This window comes from Leuresthes tenuis, unplaced genomic scaffold, assembly GCF_036924035.1.
Source record: "Leuresthes tenuis unplaced genomic scaffold, fLeuTen1.0.hap1 SCAF_4, whole genome shotgun sequence".
Classification (NCBI taxonomy): Eukaryota; Metazoa; Chordata; class Actinopteri; order Atheriniformes; family Atherinopsidae; genus Leuresthes; species Leuresthes tenuis.
In genome coordinates, this window is record NW_027325358.1 from 33411632 (window position 1) to 33433851 (window position 22220).

At 38.6% G+C, this 22220-nt stretch overlaps 1 protein-coding gene and 1 long non-coding RNA gene across 3 annotated transcripts in view; one reads left to right on the forward strand and one right to left on the reverse strand.

Annotated features, from left to right (window-relative positions):
• The window catches only part of zdhhc5a (zinc finger DHHC-type palmitoyltransferase 5a), a 54525-nt gene extending 36852 nt beyond the window's left edge, over positions 1-17673 (reverse strand). The window contains exons 1-3 of the mRNA XM_072383536.1: positions 17191-17673; positions 11153-13162; positions 736-857 (exon numbers count right to left, since the gene is read on the reverse strand). Coding sequence (XP_072239637.1) covers positions 736-857; positions 11153-11316 — 286 coding nt within the window. The 5' untranslated portion in view covers positions 11317-13162; positions 17191-17673. The remainder of the gene's footprint in view (positions 1-735; positions 858-11152; positions 13163-17190) is intronic.
• Positions 17674-18462: 789 nt separating this feature from the next.
• Positions 18463-19882, forward strand: LOC140305118 (uncharacterized). Of its 2 annotated transcripts, XR_011915337.1 has the most exons (4): positions 18463-18539; positions 18664-18910; positions 19287-19452; positions 19596-19882. It is a non-coding gene; the product is annotated as an uncharacterized lncRNA (long non-coding RNA). The 2 variants fall into 2 exon arrangements; XR_011915336.1 differs by having other exon boundaries at positions 18475-18910.
• The last annotated feature ends 2338 nt before the right edge of the window (positions 19883-22220 follow it).

The following is a 22220-nucleotide window of genomic DNA, read 5'->3' on the forward strand; positions in this document are numbered from 1 at the left end:
TAAACAGGCAAATATGAAGACTGCATTTTCATAGAACTGCACAAACTTACACTGAACTTACACTTTAAGTCCATGAGGACCAGTTAAGGGTGATGACTTGTGCATAATCAAACGCATCAAGAGAGACTGCAAAGAGGCAATTGTCAATAAACTTCGCCACTGTAAGGTGGCTTTGCTTTAATTTAGTCTTGAAGGCTGAACCTCTGCGCTGCTGCCACAATGCCCCCTGTAGTTACCAGCACCTCTTCAGCCAGTATTTTGAAGTTGAAGAACTTTTCTCCCAATTTCATATGGACTTATTTGGGATTATCTAGTCTGGCAAGCACTAGTGTCACTAGGAGGAAATCCCACAACACAAGCTTCTATTTGCAACAAGGGCGCTGCTACACACTCCTGCGAACTGTAATGATCCAAGCCTCCAGTCCACAGCTCTTCAAAGTGACCCAGATTTTGATATGCAAATTAATTTGTTGATGTCAGTAATAATGCCCACACAAGCCTAAAAAACTGCAAGTAATATTCCACACTAAGCCTATACTGGACATGGGAGTCTATTACAGGTGGTCTTTACGTGTTTATTATTAATGTTGCTATGAATCTATCAAAACGATAGACTGCTTTCAGAATTTTCTTTTTTTTTATATCTCTGTGATACAAGAATTAATTACGGTAATTCATTTGAAAAAAAAAAAAAATTTGGAGAACATATCTTCTTTCAACCAACAAATCACTCACCTCTAGGGAAGATGCCAGGGTCCATGAATGTAGCCATGCAGAAGTTAGCCAAAACAAATAAGAAAATAACTCCATTGTAGATGGGAACAGCAACTGAGAAACGCTCTGAAAGCCACGGACATCTGAAACATGAACAACACTGTGTTTCACCATCACAAATAAAGAACTGCGTAACTTTTAGGAGAACACTGTAGTTTTTAGAAAACCCGACTCAGAAAGGATTTTATGTATTTTTTTAAAGAAACTTAAAGAGTTCAATAAATAATAGTACAGTGTAAATGTGTCATAATGGAACTCAATACAACATCCTGATCTTTTTGTTAACAAGCAAAGTCTAACAAGCCAAGTAGAGCATAATCTTTAAAATAAATACATAAATTGATTGTAGAGTAAACACAAATCTCAGTCAGCCCAAAATATTACTTCACGTCAACTCTGAATGTTTAACAAGTAAACATGTTTTCTCTATTTACTTCTCTCACTGTATTTATCAGAAAAAGTGTAACAATGACAATTTAGATATGGTGCTGCCTAATGATTATGCAGGCCTTGGCATGTGTGGCTCAGATATAGTGGTCATCTTTGAAATGGAAGGTCAGCGGTCCAATCCAGAAACTCAAGAGCTTTATAGAGCCTAGACAAAGTTTTTAAAAAAATGCAATGTATAAGAGAGGACTGTTTATATAAAAGGTGTCTACTAAAGGCTATACCCAAACTCATCTCAGGAATGCTGGCCACTTGAATATTCTTGAGTCCACAAAGCATTAAAATTTATATTTCTCTGAGATGAGAAATAATGATAAAATCATTAGTCACTTTATTTATAATTATATACACAGTCCTAAACTTATGATGGTTAATGCCATGTTTTCGTATAGAAACCTTCCAATAAATGACTTTGACACTCTGGATAGGCTCCAGCCTCCCATCACACGTTTTTCCAATATGAACAGTTTCCTCATGACTGATGAGAAATTTCTAACAAAGAAAGGGATGGCAAGTTCTAACATTCACTGACTTTCTACATAGAATAATCTTGATTCTGTAACAAGCAGAGTTCACCCCTTAAATAAAGAGCAATGAGCATTTTTAAAAATGTGTGACCCAGATCTGCTTGGGGCTGACCAAAGCAGAAGAATCTTGGGAATGAATGTTAATCCCTTCATGATTTTGCATCTACAAACCAAACCTTGCATTACACTGTAGGAACTGTTGTACACATCCCAACCCAGGTCAGCCACATGTGACAACTGCTGCTCAGGATTCACAACTACTTAATGGATTTCAGACTCAATCACTAACCGCTGCTGCGAGGCAAAACACAGCTAAGAGTGGAATAACGCTAAAGACCCACTAAGGGGGCACATTTGCATTTGACCATATCAACTGCATCTTTAACATTCCAGAAAGATGAATTATATCACTATAATGAATCAAGTTTTCTGGTATATTGTTCAGTTATGAAAGAAGTGCATTGTATATGAAAACCATCTAAAAAAACAAGGGTGTCATTTTCAAAATTCATGTAAAACTTCATGGTCTGAAAGGATGTTTCCTAGGAACTTCTGTGTTATTACTAAGTCTATATAAGTCTATAAATGTAACAGTGACCAAGTGAGTAGGGAAGAAAGAGTGACAGACTGAATGATGGGCTTTTGTCAGGGTGACAGATGTTGGCCTAATTTCTCCTCACTAATCTAAGCACAGAGCTGACTGCCCGACACATAGATTAGATTTTCTCACACATATATGTACAAATACAAATCAAGAGGCGGGCTGTGCTATACACACTCACACCTGTCAATTCTACCATTTTCATGTGTCACTCTTACTACGGCTTTTTTTTTTCCCTCTCACGAACACACAGACAGAAAGCCACACTGATGTTTCGGAAGAACAACATGAAACCGGTATACATCATTTTTGTACCAAAATTAGCATATACATGCATGTTATTTGTATTTTTTTCCTAAATGCAGTTATTTGCTTATAGTAGCATGTTTATGGACATACCTACCTAAAGCTGAATTATGTCCACTAACTGCCACTTCCTCATAGGGGAAAAAGTTCATTCTTAGTTGATAACCCTGTACCATACAGCTGAGTGTGATGTAGGCATTCTTTGCAGCTGTCTGAAGTATACTAAAGAAATGTAAAAAAAAAAATAAATAAATAAATAAACATCTCAATATATGATCAGTTGGTGGGTCAGTGTGGTATGTATAATGAACTTCCACTTGTATTGAATGCATGTGTGCTATATACTCTTTATAGGGCTGGGCGATAAAACGATAACATTAACTATCGAGGAATAACTTTTCATCGATAGAGATAAGAAACATGGTCAGTATGCTTTTCGATAGATTACATTCGTCCATCTTTTGACAGACAATACGAATAGCCAATGACGACGAGAGTTGCACCGATCTGAACCAATCATGTGGCTGGAATAGAGCCGTGCCAGCAACTTGTCGTGGTATGTTTGTTTGTGCTGCTACAGCGTTATAAAAAAAGAAAATGAGTGCTCCCTCATAAGAAACGACAGCAGACACAGTCATTGTTGATGAAATTGTTGATAAGAAGGGCCCGAAAAGTTTGGTGGTGTGGAGGTATTTTTGTTTTTTGAAGTCCGACACGAAACATAGTAGTGTGCACTGCAAATTATGTAGAGTACATGTTTCAACAAAGATAAGGAATACTACTGATCTTTTTCATCATGGAAATGGATAGTGTAGCAGTAAGATTGCCACCTTTCATGTGGGTGACCTGGGTTCAAATCCCCTGCATGAAAGCTACTACCTCCAGTAGGGGCAACAGCAGCAACAGAAGACCGTCTGCTTTATCCAGCGCCATGCCATATGACAAAAAAAATCTAAGAGACACTGTGATGTTACAAATGCAGTAGCTTATTGTATTGCAAAACATGCTACCAGTAAGCACAGTCTGGCCCATTTTCGATAGTTATTAGGGGTCTAGCAGCGAAGCTGCAGAACCCTATTGTTTTAGTAGCTTTTCTTATTATTCTTCTACTTTCCGCTGCAATTGAAGTCTATGGCAGCCCCATTAACGCAATGGTAAAAAGTTGTGAAATTTGGCACATCTAATTAGGACAGTCCCATTAGCAAATTCAACAAATTTCGTGCCCAAATTCAAAACTCTCTAGCGCCACCAACACGTCAAAGTTTGAAGCCCATTCAGCTAAATAACTTTTGACTCGTTGATCCAAATTTCAAAAACAATCATGATCATGACGAGTCCAACGCACCCTATGACGTCATTTTCCGTCTAACTAGATTTTCCGCCATCTTGGATTTTGTTGAAAACCTTCAAAAAGTTTCACAGGTCACAAATTTTGACCAATTCTCATGAAAATTGGCACACAGTATCTTTGGATGAATCTGCACAAAGGATACGAAGCGGATTTTTCAATTTCGACTTTGTTCACCCAATACAACCAATCAAAGTTAACGGCGACAACGCCAAAAAGGACGTGAGGCCATATCTCAGCAACCGGTTGGTCTTTTGACATTAAACTTATGACACTGACTCATAACTCGATCCTTAACAGGCCTAAGAATTTTAGTGATCTTTGACCTATAGGTGGCGCTATATTTAGCAAATATGCATTTTTGCTCATAACTTTACACCTGTTTGTCCAAATATCACAAATGAGGTACCATTGGAGTCCCTGGATATAGCCGAGGTCAATCAATCTCATGACGTCATGCGCGCCATCTTGGATTGTCCGCCATTGTGAATTCCATCAAAATCCTTCAAAACGCATTACAGGTCACCCAGATTGTCTGATTTCTACGGGACTTGACATATAGAATCTTCAGACTGAGCCTCACATGAGCTTTCAAGTGGTATTTTTTAATTCGCTACCGTTTGCCCGTAGCAGCCAATCAAACTCAGCGATGACGCGCCAAACAGGACGTGAGGCCATATCTCAGCAACCATTTAATCTTTTGACATCAAACTTATAACACAGACTCATGACCAAGTCTTTAAGAGGCCCAAGAAGTCTGGTGAACGTCCACCCAGTGGGGGCGCTATAAGTAGAAAAACTGCATTTTGCTCATAGCTTTGGAGCCGTTGTTTCAAATTGGACAAATGAGGTACCGTTGGAATCCCTGGATGAAGACGAGTTCATTTCAAACACCAAACTTGGTCTATGGACTCATGATGCCTTCCTGAGCAGCCGCAGGCTTACCTGCTATTCTGCTAGACCCCGTATCGCTGCTTGCAGCTATATTTACATTTATGTTCTTATTACACCCAAGAACAACATGTTCCTATTTTACTCCATGAACTGGGGACAATCGTTCTACATTTTATAACAAATAAAGGAAATTATTGTATTATTAATAATATGACTTTACTCATGACTGACTTTATTACAAGCGGCGCTGTCACAACATCGGATTTTCAAGACACAATTATCATGACTAAAAGCATTCACAATAACAATGTTATCACAATATCAACGGGAAACTTTGATACTAATATACTAGAAAAACATATTGCTGTCAACTAGTTCACCTTGGTTTTACACTTATAAAAAGGAGATAAGGATCTGTAAAAACCTTACTAAATGGTAACTTGCAGGCAATTCTTTTCATTAGATCATATTACAATATTATCATACGCATACTATTAACATCACAATTATTGTAAAAACATATATATCGCAACAGCCCTAACTGCTAGAGAACGCTTCCAGTGCAGCTTCATTCTAGTTAACGTCAACATGCAGCTTCACACTTCTAAAATAAATCCTTCATGTATGAGCACACTTTATATTTAACGTCAGCGCAATTGCCAGTAAAATGAGGTAATAAAGCATATATTAATATTATAACTAAAATCTAGTTGTAATTGACTGCTTCAACAAGCTGTATACACACACATTATGATTATTTTGGGATTTCGAAAGCCACTCCCCCATCTGTGAGTGCAACCGTGACTCCTGTAATAGAGTGGTTGTCTTCCAGGTGAAAGAGAGATGGTTCGATCCCAGTTTCATTTGTGTGTTAAAGTGTCCTTGAGCAAGACACTGGACCCCCACATCACCTCTAATATGCTCATTCTTTGTAGTTTTTCCTCGATAAAGTGAGTGTGAGCACAATTTCACAAGTTTTTTTCTTTTTTCTGCCAACAGCCATAACAGGTAACCTGAAGTTGCTAGCTTATATTCTTTGCTTGGTGCCTCTTATGAGAAAGTTTCTTGAAGGATCTGAAAAAGCTTAAATGTCGCAACAAAAGTACAGATAGCCAAGGTGTAATTCAAAAAGCCTTACTTCCGCACATATTGATCTGGTATATCTGTACATACAAAGTGGACGGGTTGATGTTGCAAGAGTGTGTGTGTGTGGGCTCTCCGCTAGGGACAGAGAGACAGGGGCTGAACAGATGCACTGCACACAGCTCAAAATAGAAGATGATATCGCTAAGTTAGATTGTAAAAATTTACAAAACAAAAAATTAACTTAACATTTTGGAGGATAACATTTCATGCCTCTCGTCAGGTATACAGATTCTCCCCTACATGCATTACTCCCATTTCTTTCTGGTAGCTTAGCCAATTTTTTGCGGAAATTAACAGACATATATTTTGACATGATGGCCAGACACATGGGCCATTGTTGCCTCTGTTTGTACTGAGAGACAGCCTGTTTGCGTTATCGATGGATCAATTGAGAATGTGTAATGCTCATCATCAAGACTGGACTAAACTGAATTTCTGTTTTGTTTTGTTTTTTTATTAAATTTTTCCAGGAACATAAATTATACAATAAGTGCACTTGCAATTTTTATGTAGAACATCAGGGAAAGAGAAAAAAACAAAAACAAACAAAAAAAAAGGAAGACACGTACATATATGCTTACAGTCATACAGGTATATAGACATACAAAAATAAAAGAATGAAAATACTAACATTGCTCATATTAAAATTAAGATGTACTCTTGGGTAGGTAACTTATATATTGACCATGTGAAAATTAAATATCTTAATTAAGAGATGAACTGCCAAACAAGACTTTTTGGCATCGGCAGGGGTGAAATGATCATTACACTTATAAAGAGGGTGAGCAGATTTAAACCTTAGTAAATGAGTGCAAACATATTCTCATTTGCCGTATTTGTTTTTTTTTTCAATTTTAGCTCCCTACAGTTTTATAAGAGTCACTGTGGGACTATAGGTAAATGAGGTTTCCTGATATAGGAAACAAAGGGTGACCAAATAAAATTGAATTTGTTCAAAGAACCTGCAGGGGTATATCTGATTTCCTCCATTTTCAAGCAGTATAGTATAGAATAAATCCATTGTGTATGTGTAGGGAGGAGTGGCAAAATTCCATTTAAGTAAACTTTGTCGTCTTGCTAGCAAAGTAACAAAGGCAATCAATTTTTTCTTTATTTTGGTTATGTGCACGGTAGCGTGAAGGACTCCAAATAATGCAATGAAGAGGTGGGGAGTAATCTTGGTATTACTAAGCTCAGATATTGTGACAAAGATTTGATCCCAGAACACAGCCAGTGAGGGGCAACACCAAAACATATGAGTATGATTTGCAGGTGACTGGTTACATTGGACACAACGAGAACTAGTGTCTTTGTACATTTTTGACAGTCTGTCATTAGTCCAATGAACCCTATAAATGATTTACATTGTATAACACCATGTTTGGCACATACTGAAGAGGTATGTACCCTGTGAAGTACAGTTTCCCAGATCTCTTCTGGAATGTCCTCCCCAAGCTCCCTCTCCCACAAAGATTTAATACTACCAGCCTGAAGGGAAGAAATTCTCTTGTAGATGGAAGTTAAAGCATCCTTAGTTGCAGGGAGAGTGGTGAGAAACATGTTGAGTGGTGTTTTGCTCGGGAGAGCTGGGAACCGAGGGTCCAGGACGCGCACATAACTCCTAATTTGCAAATACTTTGCAAAAATTATGTTTTGGGAGACGAAAACTCTGATAGTTGCTAGGATGTAGAAAATGTATTATCGATATAAAGATCTTTGAGCTTTTTGATACCCAAATTGGACCATGTTTGAAAGGAGCTGTTAACAAGGGGTGGTTGAAAGGCAGGATTTGAAGTAATCGGGCTGCAAAAAGATGTCATCTGAAAACCAAAATGGCGTCTAAACTGGTTCGAGATCTTTAAAGTAGAGTTCTGTTATGGAGGACTGAATAAGTGAAGATAGAGATACTAGCGTCGTTGAGGCGGCCTCCATCCTAGGCCAGGTTAATGAGGAAAATGTATTAACATCTTGTAGCCAGTACTGAATAATTGGTTGGCTGCCATGTAATAATATCTAAAATTTGGAAGAGCAAGGCCTCCAGCCGATCTGGGTCTCTGCAAAACCGATCTTCGTATTCTTATGGGTTTTCCTTTCCAGATGAAAGAGGTCTTTAGACCATTCATTTAAAAAAATAATAATAATAATAATAATAATGTTCAGAAGGAAGACAGGCAGACATTGAAAGAGGTACAAAAATTTAGGAAGAGTATTCATTTTGATGGACTTAATATTTGCAGCTAAAGAAAGGTGTAGTAAAGACCAGCGATCAAAGTCAGTTTTGGTATTGGCTAACAAAGAAGTGAAGCTGGCCTCAAGGAGGTTTTGAAATTTATCAGTAACTTGAATACTGAAGTAGGTAAATTTTTCCTGAGCTATTTTAAACGGCAGAGTGTGTGGAGGGGACTTTTTTGCAGTATCATTGACTGGCATCAATTCACTTTTATTTAAGTTTAGTCTGTAACCAGATATTCGCCCAAAGTTAGGGCTGGGTACCGAACCTCGGTTCTTTGAAGGCACCGACCGAAATGCTTCGGTAGTACCGAGTATCAAAACATGCCTCATCTTTCGGTGCCAAGTTTCAGTACCCAGAGATTAATCACATGATCAAGAACTGATCATGCTACCCTCGATTGGCTGTATTAACGTTACACTCTGCATGCAGGAAAATGTGGTTACGCCCACAGATGGGGTTCACATGTATCTGCTTTGGGAACTGTAGTTGTGTATGTGTCGTCGAACTGGTTAAACAATTCCACCGAGTTCTAAAGCGTGGCTCCATTTCGCCAAGATTGACGCCAATAGTGCGCGATACAACATATGCCAAAAAGTCATCGCTGCCGAGGACAGAAACAGGACTAATTTAATTAATTATTTGACCTTGCACAAAATCAATTTAAGAGCAGAAAGTTGCTCCTCTCAGCATTCAAATCAGCTTGTGGACGCCACACAGGCTGAGCGGCATAATTCAAAATCTCCACCACTGGACTCCGCTTCATCTAAGAGTACCGAAGACGGCGCACAGTGGGTGGGATTTTAACAGGTAAATTAAAGTTCAGCGAAATCCGGCAGTAATCTTAATGTTCCTGCAACTTAATATGTGCAGAAAGCAGACATGTTGATTTTTTTTAAGAAAAACTGCAAAGTAAAAAGTATATTCAGTATGTAGGATAGTATTAGACACCAACCTGTCACTTGTTTGCAACCCACCCAGCAAAAATTTGTTGAAAAGACATTAAAAAGACGTCATGGTATGAGTCCAAACAAAGTCTACATTTAGTTGAAAAGTGAAAGGTGAAAACCCGTTATTTTCAGGCCATTGAAAAAAAGACGTCTTTTCAACGACTTTTAACTAACTTATATATATATAGGAGCGCGCGTTGATGACGTCATCCCAGTAGACGAGTGTGTAGAAAGCCCTCTATAAGCCCCCAATAGCCACCAATAACAACAACACAGCAGCTATGAGCGAACAGTGCAATAGTACACGTTCATTCCTTCATTCATCTTAAAGTATTGGTGAAATAAAGACAGATAAAGCCTTATTTAGAGGCTGTATTGTCAATGCCCCCGTTCTCTCCCATAATATGGATATGCACGGATCTCGAGTAATCTAAATATCTTCTGAAGGACGCCGACTTTCACCAAACTGTTCTCGGTGAGTACATAAATGTATTTCATGCCAGAAATAAGGTCTAGGTTTAAAAATACCGGAGTTCCCTTTTAAGAGCAGCCGGAGTAAATGCAGAGAAGTCAGACAGGTACAACAATAAAAATCATCCATGTATAGGACGTATCGAAGTATGCCTTTGATGACAGAATTAGAATGGAGTGCTATCGAAAGAGGTTCAATGGCCAAAGCGAACAACAAGGGACTTAGGGGACATCCCTGTCACGTTGATCGGTGCAGAGAGAAGGGTTCTGACAGAATGTTATTGGTCCTCACTGAAGCTTGAGGAGGAGTACAAAAGTTTTACCCAGTTGTTAAAACTGTGGCCAAAATCGAATTTTTGCAGGATATAGAAGAGGTACCTCCACTCTACCTGGTCAAACGCCTTCTCAGCATCAATGGACACAATAGCCTCAGAAACATTGGAGGTAGAACTGGTGTATACGATGTTAAATAAGCGTCTGAGGAGTATCTGTTCTTAATAAATCCTGTTAGGTCAGATGATATAACTGATTCAAGTCGTTTTGCCAATAATTTAGCTAAAATCTTATAATCTACATTTAAAAGGCTAATTGGGCAATATGATGCACAATCAAAGGGGTCCTTAGTTTTTTTAAGAATAAGAGATATGGTCGTATGAGAAAGAGTTGCCGGGAAAATATCATTAGCGAATGATTCGTTATACATGTCAAGTAGAGTATGGCCAATTTTGGGAAAAAGTTTTTTTTTAAATAAAACTTGGCTATACAGCCGTCAGGTCCAAGACTTCTACCAGATTGGAGGGATTTTATAGCATTAGAAAATTCTTTAAGAGAGATCGGTTATTCTAACTGTCTCATTAATGTTTGATTAATCAGAGGCATAGGGAGTGAGTTGAAAAAAACGTGTAATTCTGAAGTTTCTGTCTCATTTTCAAAGGAATAGAGAGATTGGAAAAAATTTCTAAACTCCTTATTAATTACCTTGGGGCCAAAAGTCACTCATGGAGACGTACGGATCCTTGGGATCTGTTGTGATGCCGATTGTGAACACGGGAACATGGGCTAGCAATTTACTGGCTTTGTCCCAACTAAACAGACTTTCAATCCAACTTTAAGATTGTTTTATCACCCAGCAATATATAGCATATCATACAGTAAACACCAGCCGCTAATGCACATGAGGTTTAAAATGTAGGCAGAGACCTAGTTTTTTTCATTTCAATAGAATTGGTCTTCAACAGTCAGACAGACAGTAAGGTGTGAAAAACTTGAGGAAACTTGAGGAATGACTACTGCTACTGCACATATAGTAAGCGTAACCTCCAAACAGACAGTATAAGAGGAGTACATATAATACTGCGGGGTGCCAATCCTGACCATGTACATGTTGCGTGGATGCGCCTAAACTGGCCTGTAACTCAGTGCCACTAAAAGTAATAAAAAAGAAACCTTGCCACTTACGTGAAGCAGAAGAAGAGCGTGGTGGAGCCAACGAGGAAGAAGGTGGCTGCTGACACCGGAACATAGCGGGAGGGTCGCAGAGGTCTGCTGGGTGGAACCACAGCATGATGGAGAGGTGACGAGGACGGACCTCGTCCTCCACTCTTACTACTGCTACCTGGCATCACTTCCTGTGCAGGGTTACTGGTGAGATTTCTCACACACTGCTATGTCAAAGAATCTGTTATTCAAAGATAAATGTTCTGGTGTGAATGAATGAGTGATAAGTTGGGAAAAAAAAAAAAAAAAAAAACAACGACAGGACAGATACCAAGGCAATGAAGAAATACTTGGGGCTTTCCTCATTTAGGTGGAAAATAGGAAAATACTCCGCATTGCCAAACTCTATTGAGAGTAAGGGTGAACCCTTGTATTCCTACATCAACCCTCATCTACTGTGTGTTAGATTAGAAGGAGTTTATGAGTATCTCTGCTGTAAAAGCCTTGTTTCCTTATCTGACAGAAAAAAAAAAACAGGTGGGAAGCCATAAGCCATTTATTAGCCAGAGGAGGGTGTTTGAACAACTCTCTGGAGTGGATCTAGTTTTATGTAGTTGCCTACCACTGTGCTACAAATAAGTTAAATAACGAAAACAAAAGTAAATTATTTTCATAAATCATAAAAATCAATATTGTGTTTTTAAAAAGTACAATAAAAACAAAAATGCCTATAACATAGATGTGGAAAAAATGTATTTGGACCCTCTTGTTAAGTTCTTCAGTGATCTGATACTATTAAAGTCCAATAGAATCCTGGCACAAAGATGGACCAAAGAGCATCACCCCTGATGTGTACAGATCTAGCTGGATTGGTCTTCAGATGGGGATATGGTGAGGTATGTAGGTGGAGGTAGACTTGTTCCGGTAAATGACTTGGAGACATGGGAGAAGAGGCAAAAGCAATAGATCGAAATGAAATGAAGCAGAAATAAATGAAAAGAGGAGTAAAGCTGGGATGATATTCTGACTTGGTACTGTTTTCCTTCCTCTCCTTGATTTGGATTAGAATCAGAATCAGATATTGGTGTTGGATTTGTTGGTAGCCAAGTCTGCAGTGAAATATTCAGTAAAATGTTTAGTCAACAGCTAACAAGATAAGACCTCAGGGCAGTTTGAGAAAAAGTCTTGCAAATGGAAAATATGGCAGACCCTTTCTCTCAAAGAAAAAAAGGTTTCAGTCCAGGAATTGTATTAGAAACAGAAGTCTGTACGCAGGCCAATGCAGTAGTCTGGTTTTCCTGTGTCGAGACATCTCCAAACCCCGCCAGTGGGCGATTTAAACCACCTCACCTGCACCACGGATATCATTGGAAGGCAAAGAGCAAGAAGTGGTTGTATGGTTCTTTCCAAAATACAACAGCGAAAATTCCAGTATATCATCCATTACTATCCATGTACATGAAATTGCTGAGAAATAGGTATAACTACAGTGTTGATCTGGAATTCCAACAAAGAATATTATCTCATATCAGCTAGCAATGGCAGCAGATTACTACTCCTATCCTCAACTAGTTTTCTTGTTCCACTGTGTTAGTGGCTGACAGTGACTATTAGTTACATAACCGCCAGCCTCCAGGCAACAGGCAGTTTTCTTTTTTACCTTCTTCTCCAGGGATTTCCCCCTACCTCCTTCCCCTGAATCAAGCACTGAGGCTTGGATAACACTCTCTTGTAATCCCTCGGAGGATACAGCCTCTCTGGAACAAATTCCTAATAACAACTGTATCAATCAGGAGTTGTCGTAAAGGTAAAAACAAAGGGTTTTTCCAAAGGGCAGTTGTATCTTCAGCTTTGAAGTTATGGAGTATCCTTCCTTAAGAGGATACAGGCACTTTCCTCCCCACAGTGCCAATCAGTCTCCTTACTGATGATGATGATGATAATTTATATATGTGAATGAAACAGGTGTTAAAGGAATTCTGTGGGCTGTCCGGGATCAGAAAACAAGTGATTTCCACTCCGATGCTGCACCTACAGCAGTAAAGGAAAGAAAAAAAAACAAAAAAACAGATGAGCAGGCTCTAATACAGTACAGTGGAAAAAGTCTTCAGCTATAACTTTTTCTTCATATTTTGCTTCTAAGCCAGAATTTCTGTGTAATCTTTTAAAAGTTTCCTTTGCTAAGTACAGCAATACTTCTCCAAGCTTTCTGAAGGTCTTTTAATTTTTTTGAACAATGCCTGCTTGTTAAATTATTCTGAGCTCAGTCCTTGTAAATGACAAGTTTTAGAGGAATGTGGTTTGGTTATTAAACCAAATAACATTAACACATGAATTAATTAATCATTAAAACAAAAACAAACAAAAATAAAAAAATCAACTCAGTCAACAAATGAGCCAATGCTGAGTCTACAGCCAAAAGACAACTTACAGGGCTAGAGTGAGACCAGCTTGGTTACACATGGTACCATAAATGTGTGCAATGCAACAAACTTTTTTTCCTTGGTCACATTGATGGGCCCAAAATTGTGTGTAATTTTTTTTCTTCTTCTTCTATTCTCGTCTTTAATTGTGTTATGATGCAAACAGAATTAAAAAACTGCAACTTTATTTCTATTTATGTAACTAGCAGTGAGCATGTCAGTTGACAAAATGGTAACCTTTGAAATGCATTACTGTGGCAAAAAGGGTACTGGGAAAAATCTGTTAGGTTAAAACTTAGCATATATTGACACTGTGAGCAGTACGCTAACAATAATGTGAGGAAACTAAGAATGGAGGATGAAAGAAGTGGAAGGCCTAAAAAACATTGTAAAGCCATATTTTTCCTGCAAGTGCAAATTGCTACTGTCTGGGAAGTTGATCCCCGTTTGTAGAACATGCTGGTCTAGTAAAAACCTACAATGTTTAAAGACTGCTCAAGTTCAGGGTAAACTGTATAAACTTGACAATGACATAACCCTGTCTTCATGTATTTTGTGACCATGTAAAACAGTGATGTCATAGGACAGTATGTCTTCAACTCCAGCACTTTTGCTGTGGAACACTAATCTCAACAGAGTTACTGTCTGGCTCTTCTCTCAATCTTGTTTCAAAGAACAGATTAGTGTACCAGTTCAGTCTCAGCATGATAGATGGAACCTCTCGTCATCATTACTTTGCTCCTCTCTCCCTTTTTCTCACCAACTCAGCTGCTATTGATGTCCATGACTACGTGACAGCCATAACAAACAAGAAAGTTACAGAACATTAATATAATCTGCTCTGACAGAAAGCCTATAGCCTATTTAGTGTACCCTGTTAGCTTTTCTTACATGAAAACCGAAAAAAAAAACAACATAATGCACATTTACAATTGTATTTTGAGATCACATCAATTCATCATGTCATACACAATACAGTAGCTCCTTCAGATATTATTTTGCCAAGTAACTGACTGCCTGTTGCACATTGTCATACAGATGTGCTGTACATAGGGCTGGGTTAACAAATAAAAAACAAAATAGAATTCCAATTTAAATCTATTTTCAATTAAAAAATTCAATATCAATTAACAAAATCCTTGATTACATTTTTATGATATGCAGTTGTCGGTATCATCTGCATTTATAATGTCATTGACAAGTTTCACATGATTGGTCTTGCGACATTTATCAGCTTGATACTTGCACACGTCAGGGAGACTGTACTCTCTATGAGGAGAGGGAAAACATCACAGAAACAGGTCTAGGTTTAAAAATACCGGAGTTCCGCTTTAAATGTCTTTTGTGAAAGTGAAATCTGGAAAGTGCTTTCTGCCACACATTCTTTATTGAATTTCATTATGAAAATTTTAAACAAATCGTCATGGACTTTTAATTATTTTAGTCTACACTTGAAAGTGACCAGCTCAGAGTTGCTCTTAGCTGACAGTATGCAGCACTTGACTAGCTTAACTGTTACATCCATCACAAGAAACAGCATTGAGCACTTCTGAATATTGCCATCTTTTGAAAACTGCTCTACTTAAAATCCAAAGGTGAAGTTCATACCAAAATGTGAATTCTGTTTACCACAACACTCCTGCTAACCAACGATGCTGTCAGTAATTTAAACTTTCAATTAATTTGGAATTTTCATAGGTAGAAGACTAAGGTGCTTCCAAGTTAACAAATGTTATCGCTTCTGCCCGTTAGTAGAAAAAGGCTCCTTATTAAGACCAGTTTTCCTGACCAACAGACATGTTTCATTTGCAGCTCAGTAGGAAAATGACAGGGGTGAATGGTTTAGAGGACACCGCAGTGAAGAGGAAACTAAATCGACCTCTTTCTTTTTGTTGCATCAAAACAACACTTAAATCATTTATGAAATCAGGAGTGAAGTAACAGTAATGTTCACATCAAATGATCTAAAGATGCATTTTACATACAATATACATGATGTTCACCAATATTGTTATTACTTGTCAACTAGCATACTAAATTTGTTATGCTATTTCTAATGTAGGTTATCATTGCATTTTAAATCAGGAATAATGTATCATACAGTTACTGATGAGCCTTTCAAAAAATAAAATGATATTTATCATCTAATGTCTTATTGTATCAAGCAGTTTATCTTTGAACAGTCTTCAACTGCAAGCTCTGTTTAGACATAAAGGTGTGCACCTTGTTTTCGAAAATGTATTAGCCAACAAGTTTATAAACTTGGCCAAGTCAGGACATGGGGAACATTATGATATGCCAATGGCAACATTAAGGACTGTAACATTGCAATATTCCATATACAAGCATTCATTGGCATTAACATACAAATTTACTTTTACATGCGCTGAAACCGAGAACTCAATTTAGGGGTGCGAACCATTCAATCAATCACAATATAACACATCTTTACTTTACAAAATGCTTCAATTCACTCAGAGTATAGTGTGGTCAGTGGATTAAAAAGTTATAATTCCTTTCATTCAAGCTCCATAGAGATATCAGTAATTGCCTGATAATGTTATTTGATCAATGCTGCACTTCATCTGCAAGACATTGCAACCTTACACCTGGGGAAGACTCTTCTCTCTGAAATGTTTCAAATAGTAGGAAATTCCCCTTGCACATCCTTACATATAAAACGATCGACAGCGTTGCCAGCGCGTAAATACAGAAATACTGGGTGTGTACGGTCCGCAGCAGTGACGGTAGTTACTCGGTATGCACCACGGCGGCAAAAGGATGGCTTTTACCCACATATATCAACATATAATTGTTCAACATTAAGTGTCCAAGTCTGGATTATCATTTTTGTATCGCTGAACCAAAATGGTCGGAGTGGTTTATATATCGTGTGTTGAAAAGAGGATGCCCGATACCTGGGCCAGGTCACCAAGTCAGTCAAACGGCCCAGCACTGCTCGCTTTAACAGGTCGGTGGACACGTTTCGGTCGACAGGGTTGTTCTTTTAAGACATATACAACAGCACCCGAACTGCACGAATAAACGTGAGGGCTGAGTATAACACAAATTAAACGTCATGAGTTCAATTGTTTCTGAAAGCGGTGGGGTGCATTTTTCATATGGGCGTGACAGGCTTAAGAGGCTGGATATCCGATAAGCTAAATTTAGTTTCCCAAAATTTGGCATAATGTTGCATTATGTACACGAGATCGACATTCAGCCCACACTGGGCCGTTGATCGTACAGAAGCCGGGGTGGGGATTCACAACATTACACTGGGCTGAGAAGCAAGTGGAGCAACAGCATAAATATTAGTATACACTAACGTTTATATAACTGGTAATAGAGAACATAATAATAGAAAAAAATATATGTTGGAGATAATACTACCGAGTCACAACAGAAGCCGATAATGGAATTTTCTACAAGAGGATTCAGCCTTCAATTGTTAACTTACTGCATATAATTTACGTGAATTCCATATAAGATAAACAGATTCATCCTTTCAACATCGTGTGGATGTTAAGGCTCAGTATAACGCCGCAGTATGACATTCTCTCCGTGCAACAGTAACTAGCCGTAAGCTACTCAGGTACTTGCACTGGCTAGCAGCAGGCTAACAATTCATCTCACCTGAGAAGGAGTTACAATGACTGTGGATCCAAAAAGCTGAATGGGATGTGTCAGTCTTGGTCGTGTTTTGTCCTTTTGGGATTATAATCAGCAGATCCGAATGGTCAAATCCATCATAATAAATAAAATAATCATTCGACAGTGTCACAAAGCACGTCTCATCCTGGTGGAAAGCTATTCAAGCGCTAAGCTAATTCAGATAAATGACTTTCTGGCTAGCCTGCCACCGATACGATTAACGTTTGTTCACAAGAGACAGCTAGCTTAATAACTATTAGCTAATGTCAGAAGCTATCTAGTTTTCTAACTGTCTTGAGCATCAAGCATTTGCCTGAATGCTGTGTATCGAAAAGCGGAAGTTCACAAAGTGCCAACCAAGGGAAATAATCAAAAACAGTTATAAGCTCTTTTCACATCCCCATAACGTTGGCGGACAAGAGACTCCCTGAGGCCGACATATTTGTCAGTACCACAAAACTACTGCTAAGGTCCAACAGCACGGTTGTCGTAATAAAAATAACACTGATTGGACGACATGAGTGTCAATCAAGATACCAACGTTCTTTATTGCCTCTACGGAAACGTCCCGCCCTCCTGAACAGGGAACGTCATTTTATGTTAAATTTATTTCCAACAATGTAGCACAGTTTTGGGCTTGTTAACGAGTTGCCAGCTGATGATGATCAGCTGCTTTATTTTATTATTATTCACGTTGTTGTTACATAATCTGTCTCTCACACGAGTTCTTTATCCTCTCAGTTGACACACTGACACAGTAACGTTTGTAAGTGTTTGCGCGTGTGCGTTTGCATGTGGTCACTTGTGTGCACATTTTTTCTCATTACGTTGAAACCACATTGTGTACTTCTACAAGAAATTCTCATATGCTCTTGTAGGCCTAACGGTTTTTGGGGACACTGTCACTGAGACATTGCATTCGTTAACCCTAACAATTGCACTATGTCCTCCACTAACCCCAATCCAGTTTTAATAGGCCGTAAGGTCAACACAGAAAAGAGCTTCAGAAACAAGATTCTGTTCCACTCAATTAGATCTACAGGATCTTCCATAATAATATGCATATTCCCAGTTGTCGGAAAGTAAGTCGTTCGGCGCATGTAACACCGCAAGAGGCGTGTAGTGAAGCAGTTTCTGTCGCACTGGCTTCATGACTGCGCCTTGATATTTTCACCGCAAAATTAGAGCGTAGGTTTATCGGCAGTTGCACGGCGTGACGTAAAGACCAACTGGACCAATACGGTCTCAGCTTTTCGTCAACACAGATGAAAAGATGGCGCCTTCCACGAGTAGCAGCGAAGAAAGTGCTGGAAGTTCGGGGAAAAAAACGGGTAAAAATAGTGCTATATGCATGTAGCGTCAGTGAAGGGTGAAAAATTAAATGTTTTGCGTCGAAAGTTGCCTTTCTTTGGATGGTGTCTATAGTGTTGCTAACACTTACCAAAACTGTCAAAGGCAGGCAGACGGCTCGTCCGGGAGACTGAGAGGAGAAATGTGGCGAGTGCATCCCAGAGTGAAGTTCTCCCGTCGACGAACCCCAGTCCAACCAAAAAACTTCGCTCTAGGACCAGTCTGCCTGTTCCAAGTTCTGGCTCTGTGCTTCCTGCGATCTGCTTCATTTGCAAGAAAGCTGACAATTACCTCACCAAAGCGGGCAAACGGCAGATGGTCAGTCTAACAAAAGCCGAAACTCTAACAGCAGGTAAGGCATTTCTCAGCTGTGTGCTTGCACGTGGGAGGTGTGGGGGATGGTAATGACATTAAAACAGAGTTGTGGTGTTTTGTCACATCAACTCCTATGCTTTCACAAACTGGACATACCTGCTCTGAGGCCGTGTGTTCTAATGTTTTTGTGCAAAGACTTTAGATAAGATAAGTATTATCGTGAAAGTTTATCAAAATTCGGCTCACTTCAGACAGACAAATTACTCTTCATCTATCAACACAGTGTGATTGCTCAACATAAAACATAGCCATATCAAGTTGAAAAGAACATAGAAGAACTATGCATCACACCAGTGAAGCCCCTTACACACATACACGTTTCCAGTCTAATTGTTCTCCTTTGTTATTTCAAGGCAAGTTGCATGAGGCTGCCGAATTGAAAGAGGATCATAGCATCCTACTGCATATTAAGGAAAAGGATTGTGTGGCTCTCGAGGTGCAGTACCACCGTTGCTGTTACCAACAGTACACCCGCTTTTTGACTCAACCTGCAAGACGAGAGTCACGAGACTTGAAACGGCAAGTTAATTTTTATTCTATTTTGAATAGGACACACAATGAATGAAGCATTCTATACTTTCCTGCTCTGTTATATGTATTATCGTTACACAAAAGTGCATATAAACCATAACCATATTCTCTCGTCTTATTTGTGTTTTCAGAAATGAGCCAGCTTATGTCTTAAGTTACCAGTTGTTTTGCGAGAAGGTCATCTGCCAAAGACTTATGATCAACCAAGAGGTGCTTCGAATGACCAACCAGAGGAAGGTTGTCCAGACACACAGGATTAGGCCTCCATCATGGAACTGTGTGTGTGTTTGTACATTTGTAAATATACTTTTGTTTTTTTTAAATACTGGTTGTTGTTGTTTTTTTTTAGTATATCATACTATTTTTTGTACATTTTATATATTTTATTACTATTGTATATTTAACTTTAAACTCTGCTCAGTACACTTTGCTGTCGCAACACTGAAAATTTCCCCATTGTGGGATAAATAAAGGGAATCTTATTAATCTTATCTTTTGATATCTTATATTTGAAGAACAATATTTGTTTCCAAATTATAGATGTGTGCTGCTGTTTCATTCGTTTCAATTGCTTACATGAATGACTGGAAAAGGAAAAAAATAAGTTATCTTCATTATTGTGAACAAGCAAAGTCTGTACGCAATCACAATTTCATTGGACATAAATTCATGTTAAAGGAGGGTGGGGGTTACATTTCTGCATACATCTAAAGGCAGTACAAATTTTAAAAGAGCCAATTAAATATACCCAAATGACGTTAGGTCTGGCATTGATAAGGAAGCCCATTTCATATTAAGTTAATTCTATGTAAATTGGGCTGCATCATTACATTACAATGCTTTTTGAGATGGCAAAGATAACTCAATTGGAATAACTGGGTTATTATTATAATTAGGTATTATAACCTGAGACGCGGCGGTCACATTTTTAGTTGTCTGAATCCTGAAATCTGTAAAAACTGGAACCTGTTGACATCTGATGGTGTCGGAAGAGATTTTGCTTTATTTAAAATTATGCTTTTATCTGCATCATATATAATGAAATATTTATAATATTTAAAAAAAATATATAGAAATATGTACATATTTTAAAATTCTATTTGTTGGTTCCTCCAAACACACAAATAGCTGGAAGAAATCTAAAATGCAAGCCAAACTAAGACTGGGGTCTCAGGAAGATAATGTGTCATGCTATAAGACGTTTTTTGTCACTAAACACTATTTTTCTTGATTGTTGATACTATATCATCATTACAATGTATGTAGCCCTGATTACGCCCGAGACGGGTCAATTTTGAGAACTTCCAGGGTGGTCTTCCTTATCGTAAAATTGAACAAGGTCAGGGAAGCTTTCAGCTGACAGTCTGTTTACTAAAAGAAAGAACCGGATTGGTCTAAAATTACCACGTGACTGCACAGCAAGGCTCACGGTCCATATCCAGGATCCCCTTTCTGTGTGTGGAGTTTGCATGTTCTCCCTGTGTATGCGTGGTTCTCTCCGGGTACTCCGGCTTCCTCCCACCGTCCAAAAACATGCATGTTAGGTTAATTGGTGACTCTAAACCTGTCCAGGGTGTACCCCGCCTTTCGCTCGATGACTGCTGGGATAGGCTCCAGCCCCCCCGTGACCCGACCAACGTATTGACGGTATAGAAAATGGATGGATGAGATGAAACGAAAACAGCCTTCACCTCACGGCCTATAACCCTGACATAACCATTCAAACATGGGGTTCAGCAATTTGTGTCCATGAAGCGATAAAGCCCAACATGCACACACACACGTTGACTCAAAGGGAAGATTAAAATGACATCAGCAGCAGTAAGAATAAGCCTACATAACAGCTTATCATCACACACACACAAACTCATGCACACAGAAGCTCTAAAATAAAAAACAAATCTTAAATCCTGCCACCCGTAAAACAAACAGCACTTATTGTGTGTTGTGTTCCACTGTACATGTGTATGTGTTGCAGCATGAGTCCATAAAGTCCTCAATCATGGTATTAAAAAAACACTGGATGTTTTTGTGATGACCCATTTCCCATGGGAGGTTCCACAAAAAAAAAAGGTTTTCTGTGTCTGCGCTTCTATATGACACAATGACAAATAATGAGTTCTCGTTTTTAATACAGTCTCAATGCAACACTCACCTTTGTTGATGCAAAGAGAGTGATCGGTCACTATAATCATTCCTGTCATTGTAGTTATGTTGGATCTTATATTTCATTAATCTATGATTTATACTTTAAAATGGCTTTCTTTATCCCCACAATATATTCCATCATTCAGCCTTCTCCCTCATGATAATCTCACTGAAGCCCAATAACATGTCTGTTTCACACAGAAAAAAACTGGGTTCCATCTTCATTACACATCACAGACCATCAAGCCATGTCTTTCTAAAAATACCCAGGAAGTTCTGCTGAAGTTCTAATAAAAAGGCAGGTCAGAAATGAGTGTTCATGTTAGAATATTAAACAAATGGAAACTGCTAATATGAATTGATTAGTCATATAATTATGACCTCTCTCACAATATTCAGTAGGCTCCCCTTTTACGTCAAAACAAGCCAGTTATTCAACATATTGTGTGGACATTGAACATCTGAGCATGTTTTGGAGTGTCTGATATCACGACATGGGCAACTGATCATTTGGGCTTTTGGATTCTGGTGGTTTTGGTAGATTGTGTTTGCTTCTCACAATGCCATCAGATCCCAATATATGGGGATGGCAGGAGTCACAGTAACAT